At 51.6% G+C, this 8,206-nt stretch overlaps 1 protein-coding gene across 1 annotated transcript; it reads left to right on the forward strand.

Annotated features, from left to right (window-relative positions):
- The first annotated feature begins 2,510 nt into the window (after window positions 1-2,510).
- SOWAHB (sosondowah ankyrin repeat domain family member B) lies at window positions 2,511-4,819 on the forward strand. The gene has a single exon (XM_033160934.1). It carries the CDS (start codon window positions 2,757-2,759, stop codon window positions 4,785-4,787), a length of 2,031 nt encoding a protein of 676 aa, XP_033016825.1. The 5' UTR covers window positions 2,511-2,756; the 3' UTR covers window positions 4,788-4,819.
- The last annotated feature ends 3,387 nt before the right edge of the window (window positions 4,820-8,206 follow it).

The raw sequence follows: 8,206 nt of genomic DNA on the forward strand, positions 1-8,206 counted from the left end.
CTGCAGATAGCCAGGCTACATGCCATTGTTCTGGAAGTCAATCAAGATTCTGTGCATCTTTTTGATTTAAGGTGTGCCTCCAGCTTGAGGCCTTGTGCTCAAAAAGTGGACAACAGAAAAATTCTGACTTTCAGCACAACCCTATGCATGTTGACTACTACTATAATTATTAATTTTATCATTATTATTTGTACCCTGCCCATCTGACTGGGTTGCCCCAGCCACTCTGGGCAGCTTCCAACACAAATAAAAACCACAATAAAGCATTAAACATTAAAAAAACACTTTCCTATACAGGGATACCTTCAGGTGTCAGATAGTTGTTTATTTCCTTGACATTGGATGGGAGCGTGTTCCACAGGGCGGGCGCCACTACCGAGAAGGCCCTCTGCCTGGTTCCCACCAGATGTCAAAGAGAAAAACAACTACCAGACTTTTAGAAGACATCTGAAGGCAGCCCTGTTTAGGGAAGGTTTTTAATGTTTAATAGATTATTGCATTTAAATGTTCTGTTGGACGCCGCCCAGAGTGGCTGGGGAAACCCAGCCAGATGGGGTATAAATATATTATTATTATTATTATTATTATTATTATTATTATTATTATTATTATTATCTTACTTCTTGCAATGAGGGAACCGCCAGAAGGCCCTCGGAGCTGGACCTCAGTGTCAGGGCTGAATGATGAGGGTGGAGATGCTCCTTTGGGTATACTGGGCCGAGGCAATTTAGGGCTTTAAAGGTCAGCACCAACACTTTGAATTGTGCTCAGAATTGTGCCGGGACCCAGTGTAGGTCTTTTAGGACTGGTGTTATATGGTCCTAGTGGCTGCTCCCAGTCACCAGTCTAGCTGCTGCATTCTGGATTAGTTGTCATTTCCGAGTCTCCTTCAAAGGTAGCCCCATGAGGAGCGCATTGCAGTAATCCAAGCAGGAGATAACCAGGGCATGTACCACTCTGGTGAGACAGTGCACAGGCAGCAGGTAGGGTCTTAACCGGCTTACCAGATGGTGCTGGTAGACCCTGGACACTATTATTTTATTTTAATCTATTCCTTGACCTTCATGCTAAGGTCCCAGGGCAGTTTACAGCAATTATACGTAAATGCATTAAAATTGTTTTTAAGATTAACAAAAAAATGCAATCTCCCCCCAAATAGGGCGAGTCACCAGACTGATTTGCCACAATGTTATGGTCCACTTTCAAGTACAGTCCAACCTACCAATCTTCTTGCAAGGCAGACAAAATACCTGCTGACTTGGCTGGCATGCCATGGGCCACGTTCACAGACTGGACCTTGTCCTCAGGGTAATCTGAAGGATGTTTATTCAGACGTTAGTCCCAGTGGGGCTTCCCCCCCAAGTAAGCATGATGCACATATCTGCAACCTTTGAGTTATTTGCAGACCAGAAGTTTAGCCCTGTGGTATGTGACAGTCTTGCTGTCAGCTGGAACATCAGAAAGCCAGTGCATTGCAGACAGAGCTGGCCAGGACAACAAAGTCCTGTGGACAGAGAGATAGGCTAGGATAAAAAAAGGATAAGCTCACGGATGTCGCTTCGAGTTCCTTGGAGAATGGATGGGTAAACAGCGGGATATGCAGCGACTTCCACTGAGATTTAGTGATCTCCACCCTTCCAAGGACTTACTGGGTCTGCACCTGTTTAGCTTAGCAGAGGGTGTTCAAAAGACGCTCAGAGGCATCCAGGAAACAAATAACGTTCTCCTGGAGAGGGTTCTGAGGGCCAGATAAAAAAGCTTGGAGAGCCACATTTTCGCTTCCCTCATCCGAGCCCCCCACCCCCGCAATAGAGTAGAGTAGGTGAACGAATGTGCCTCAGATCCCGCTGCAATCCTGCACACACGTTTACCTAAGGGTAAACACCCATTGAACTGAGTAGCACTTCCTAGTAAATCACACGTCTGGGACTGTGCTGTTAATGTATAACTCCTCTGTAAACTTTAAACAGGGACTTTTCTCCCGCATCCGTCCCTGCCGTCTGCAATTTCTGAAAGACTGCCGGGCCGGGAGACATAGCAAAAGCGTGTGAAACTTTAGGAACAGCTTCCATCTTTCCTGTTCCTTTCAACCTTAAATATGGGGCGCTTTGGGGAGCGGGTGCTGCTGCCAGGATTCATGTAGCGAACACTTCACTAATAAGGCCAAGTAATGCAATTCCTGAACACACACACACTTCCACAGCCGCCCACAAATACAATACCAAAGTGAAGCTGTAAAGTGTGTCCTCCCCCCCATGGTAACGTAATTCACCTGAGGGTAAGATACTAACAGTTCTCTCTTGGAACTCTTCCTGGGCCTCACCTCCGCAGACACACTTTCCTTGACCTCCGCTTGGGAATATCTCCAAAACAGGTCAGGCTGATTTGCAAAGAAAGCGAGAGGAAGAAGTTTAGTTGTCACGGGTGGGGGAAAAGAGCAGAAGGGGCGGGGCCATGGCACGGGAGGGGCGGGGCCACGAGGTGGGGACGTGGGCGGGGCTACGGAGGCCAGGTGAAACTGACTCCGGGAAGAAGTTTCATCCTGGGCGCCGCCCCGGGGAATAGCGCGCGTGTGCGGTGGTTTCTGTTCCCGAATGCCTCGGGCGTGCGGAGCCGCGGCGGGGCTGGGGAGGAGATAAGCTTGGCGAGGTGGAGCATGGCTGGATGGAGGAGGAAGCAGCGGCAGCAGCAGCAGCGAGAGCCGTGCGCGCTGGGCCCGCGGAGGTGATCCGTGCGCCCGGGATTTCGAGGTCATCATGGCCAAAGAGCTGAGCCAAGCCGAGGTACTGGACTTCCTCTGCCAGGCCGGGGGGAGCGTGGCCAACGCCGCCTTGCTGAGCCACTTCAGGCTCTTCTTGCGGGACCCCGACGCGTCTCCGGCTCAGCTGCAGCGCCGCCGAGAGCTCTTCAAGGGCTTCGTCAACTCCGTGGCCACCGTGAGGCAGGACGAGCCGCCGGGTGCCGCCAAGTACGTGGTGCTCAGGAAGCGCTACCGAGAGCTGGTGGGAGAGGAGCCCAAGGCACCTGCCGACGATGCCTCCCACAGCCAAGCCGCCAAGCCACCGCCTCTGGAAGTGGAAGTCGGCCGGGGGGCGCTGCAGGGCCAGGCCGGGGCGCAGCGCGCGCCCAGGGCGCACGGCGAGGAGCCTCCTTGGCGCCAGGTGGAAGAGGAGCGCGCCGGCCCAGGCTCGGCCCACCAGCTTAGGACTTGCCCGGAACCTCGCAGGTGCCACCCGGGGGGGCTGGGCGGGCGATCGGGGGCGCTGTTTCCGCCAAACCCCGCGCTAGGCGGCCGGAGAAGCCCCTCGGAGCCGTGCGCCCTGCTTGGAACGGAGCAGCACAGCCAAAGGGAACCCCGGCAGGCTCCTCGCGGGGACCCTCCGCTCCTACTAGGCGGGGCGCCGCAGTCAAATGGCCCCTATTTACCCGTCGGGAAAATGGGCGCGCCTCCAAGTGCCGCCAGTCCCCAGCAAAGGATCCGCGAGTGGGTGGAGAGGGCGCATGCTGTTACGCACCAGTCCGCACTGCCCGACCCCCTTCTACAGCGTGAAGAAGGGTTCTCCTGGCCAACCCGGACGTCGCCCTCCAGCTCGGCGCGGAGCGCCTGCCTTTCTCAGGATTCCTTGCCCGGGTTGGGTACCCGGCGGGAGCCCGCGCCCGTCTTCCGGAGCATCCGGTGCCAGCTCTCCCTGCAGGACCTGGAGGACTTTATCGAGAAGGCGAGCTCGGCGAGCGAAGACGGCAGCAGCGCCAGCGGAGGCAGCGACTCCTATCGGCCTGAAGGGCTCTCCGGCGCCCTTCACCAGCCCTTCCCTGCGAGGCAGAACGGCCACGGCGGTAATTCAACAGGGACAGCCCGGGCCAGGCCAGATAGCCTCTGCTACAGACCCCACGGAAATGGCTTGGCCAAAGATGGTGCCATCCCAGATCACCTGGTCTTGCTCAACCGGGTGGTGAGCAGAGCTGCCTCCTGGGACAAGCTGTGGGACGCAGACTCTCAGAAACCCTGCAAAGAGCCACCCAACCCCTGGAAAGTGACCAGGCTGTCTCCCTCTCCCCTGGAGACCCCCCTGAGCCCACGACTGGTCCAGAGGCAAGGATGCTCAGCCACTTCTAATGACCTGCAAGGGCTGGGCCCAGATACAGATGCTCCGAGCGAAGGCAGGTCCTCCTTGGTGCCCTTGGAACCCCGAGAGCACGCCTGGCTGGTGAAAGTAGCCACCGGTTCGTGGATGCAGGCCAGGGCGCTCTTCCTGGAAGACCCCCACCTGGCCACCCGCAAAGATTTCATCATGGGCTACACTGTGCTCCACTGGCTGGCCAAGCATGGGAACGTGCAAGTGATGCAGGACTTTGTCGCCGGCGCCAGGAAAGCCGGCGTGGACCTTGACGTGGACGCCAAGTCCGGCTGCGGATACACCCCTTTGCACCTGGCCGCCATGCACGGGCACCAGCTGGTCGTCAAGCTGCTGGTGCAGAAGCTGCGGTGCAGCACGCAGGTGCGCGACAGCAGCGGCAAGAGGCCCTGGCAGTACCTGAGCAGCGCCACCTCGGGGGAGGTGTGGCAGCTCCTGGAGGCTCCTCAGGGCAAGACCATCTTCCCTGCCCACCCCATAGCCAGGAGCTCTGCCTCGCTTGGCGCAAAAAAGGGCAAGAGCCCAGAGGTGGGCAGGAAAGTCAGCAGGAAGGCTTCCTTGGCGGCGTACTTAAAACCTCAGCACATCAAGTGGAAAATGGGGAGCAGGTTCCACCTGCTGCAGGAGAGGGAGGAGGAGTACAACGACTGAGGACCGCAGGGGATGCTCTCCGCTAAACCACTGCAGAGATTCCCAAGGGCTTTGCCTATGGTGTGGCTGGATTTGGCAAGGGACTAGAGGAGAGCAGAATTGAGCACTTTATCCATATTTATTTTAATTGATTTTATATTTTTTTTCAATTATCCTAGGCAGGTGCTTCTATTGGGGTCAATTGATGGAGATGTCTTGCAGCATCCCCTGCTTCCAGTTTTGCTGCTCTCTCTGCCCCGTTTTTAACCATGTTCTTATTAGCGCTCCGTCTCCAGGATCGGGCGTGGGAGAATGTACTCTGTTTGGATGCTGGTAGGGACAGCTTTGGCCTCTTAGGAATGCTTGTATGGAAGGGTGAACCAAACAGCTAAGAATCTCAAACCCATTTTTAACTCCCCCTCCAAAGAGTGTGTGTGTGGGGGGGGGGTTTGTATGCAGGAGAGCTTTTAATATGTAGGTGCTTGGGGAATTGGGGCTGGTGGATTGTAGCCGAAACCACCATAATAACAGTATTCAGGATGCCACTTCGAGTGAAGGTGGCCAGGCTTTTGAACTGGGGTGTCATTTGCCCTACAACAGCCACAATTAATTATTTGCCTTTAGGAATAGGTTGTGAATGAGACAGACAGACTGGGGACTCCTTTTTAATTAAGCTGGGATCACCTTGTAGAGGAGTTTAAACCTAAGAAAAACAACAACAACAAGATTCTATAGTGGAGTTGCAGTATTATCTCAAATATCGGGTTAATGAAATGAAATCCTTTCCTTTTATGGCCACCCCAAAGCACAGAGCTGAAAAGAAAACAATCAGCAAAACCTCGGAATTTATTTTACTATGTTATTTTTAAAAGCCTGTTAATAAATTTATTTTATTTTTCTTTGCTCCTTGACATATATTCAATATCATTTGGCCTGTGTTAGACATATTGTTTATGTCAATGTTGCTGGAATGCTGGGTGGCACAATGGGCTTCCTTTTTAATTCCACTTTTTTGGTTTTTTGTTGAACAAACCTTGGTTACAGCGCATGGCATGCGAGGGAAAGAAATTAACTGTGAGCTTAACTTGTTTTGGGCAGCATGCTAAGTCATACCTTGGTTTAACTCAGCAGCAACAAGGACCAGGAAGGTGCAAAGTGCCTTCAAGTTCCACTCTGGGGGGGCTACATGGTATTGCTAAGGCAACATTGAGCTTATTGTGTTGTCCTCACAATATTGGACGACATTGTCATGGATGGTGCAATATAGTCTTGACTCAGTCTAAAGCAGCTGTAGATATATGTCTTCACACAGGGCATAAACTATGGAGTTTGTTCCCTAAAGAGGTAATGATGGTTACCAACTTGGATGCCTTTAGAATACCGGTAGCATGAGATAAATTCGCGGAGAAGGCCTCCAGTGGTTACTAGGCGTGGTTATTTCACCTCTACTGCCTCTGAATCAGTGTTAGACACTGAGATACGTAAACTAGGGGCCAAATGGCACCTTAAACCAAGGTTACATTTGCCAAAACTGAATGTCTAGTTGCCATTTTGGGGCCAAGTGGCTTTCAAGTCTTATTTTTCAAATGAGGGACTGACTGTGATTGATATCAGTTACGTATTTTTTGCTCCATAAGACACACTTTTTTCCTCCTAAAAAGTAAAGGGAAATACCTGTGCGTCTTATGGAGCGAGTGGTGGTCCCTGGAGCTGAATTGCCCAGGGGCCAAAAGCAGATTGTGCTTTTTATTTTACTAAGAAAAAAGGGGGTGTTGAAAGGACCCCGCTCAGCAGCTGATCAGCAAGAGATTGGGAGAGAGATAAGAGTCCCGACTCCCTTTCAGCCCCGCCCTCCTTTGTTGAATGTGCTGCAGAGGGAGGTTGTTTGTTTCCCCAGGACATGTGACTGGCTGATTACATTATCTGTCTGGAAACAGTAGAAAGGGCTCCCTTTCTTTAAGATTTTTCAGAAAAGTGAGTTGAACCCCATAAAAATGGGGCTTTTCCTCTTTGTTTTTCCCCCTTTGCAAAAGGAGCTTTGCTTTTCCCCCTTTGCAAAAAAGCTGCAAAACATTTAGCTGATCCTAAAATAAACCAGGGCTTTTCCCTTTGCAAAAAAAAGTTGCAAAACTTTTAGCTGATCCTCAAAAAACCAGGGCTTTTCCCTTTGCAAAAATAGCTGCAAAACCTTTAGCTGATCCTCAAAAAAACAGGGCTTTTAGAGGAGGAAAACCAGAATTTTTTTTTTCTTGTTTCCTCCTCTAAAAATGAGGTGGGCCCTATGGTCCTGTGCGTCCTATGGAGCAAAAAATACGGTAAGCATCTGGCTAGTTCAGATGACAGCCTTGAGCTAGGCTCAGAGCTTTGAGAACTTAAAAAAGAAGGGTCACTTGGTCCAGGGACGGTCTACAAATATATAGGCCTATTCTGACCTCTATTTCTTAATGGTGACTTGGGCCATTCATAACGTAGGAATATTCTTCACAGTGCAGTGGGGTGCGGTAAGTGAAGACAAGCTGCGACAGTTAACTATCATGTTGTTCACTGCTCCTGCGCAGGCTGCACAGATGAAGCATTTTGGTTCCTGAAATTCATTCTGATATTGCAGATAAAATATCACGAGTAGAATTCGACAGGATGGGGTGTTAGTGTGTGAAAATTGTCCAGATTCCAGGATCCTCCAGGTATGTACCTGCAGATGGTGGAGGTGTCAGGTGCCATCCTGGCACCCAGGCACCTTCACTTGGTTGCAAGGGGCCGATAGCCAGGTGCAAAATGTGCCTGGCTAATTTCGAACACTGCTCTGAATGCCAGTTTCTGAGAATCTCAATCTGAGGCATACCTAAGCTCCCTTGTGCCCTTGGCAAGGAGATATCGGGGCTACCCAGAACAGCTGGGGGAGTGTGTGGATGGGCAGGTGGCCTCCTAGCCACTCCGAGCCAGGTTGCAGAGGTGTGGTTTTGGCCTGGGTTCTTTGGAGGGGTCCAACCTGGCCAACCTCTAGGTACGCCCCCCCCCAATCACAAGTAAGGAGAATACTGTTGCTCTTGGATCCAGCTTTAGGCATCTGTTTGGCCACTGTGAGAACAGAATGCTGAACTAAATGGGCCACTGGTCCGAACCCACAGAGCTCTCCTTACTTAAGCAAGACAGACACACAAACACCCCGCTGGCACATGCAACTGCAGCCCTGTTGGATGCTGAGCGCTGTTCAGTTTCACTCGTTCTGCTCTTTTGGGGATGAAGGAAATAATTTCTCCAGCGTATGCAGTCTTGTTCTTTTCGTGCACAGGCGATGAGGCTGCAGAAGAGTGAACATCTTGTGACGAGCACAGCATGCAGAATGAAGCAGCCTTTTACCGTAGGAAGCCTCCTGCCAGCTTTATCCTCGCAGGTGTTGCCTCCTTTGTTCCAGAGCATGTATAGGAATTTGTGCCAAA

This window comes from Lacerta agilis, chromosome 9 (genome assembly GCF_009819535.1).
Source record: "Lacerta agilis isolate rLacAgi1 chromosome 9, rLacAgi1.pri, whole genome shotgun sequence".
Lineage (NCBI taxonomy): Eukaryota > Metazoa > Chordata > Lepidosauria > Squamata > Lacertidae > Lacerta > Lacerta agilis.

What these genes read in the sequence shown, in the direction of transcription:
- SOWAHB (XM_033160934.1), top strand. Translation starts at nt 2,757, where the DNA reads ATGGCCAAAGAGCTGAGCCAAGCCGAGGTACTGGACTTCCTCTGCCAG.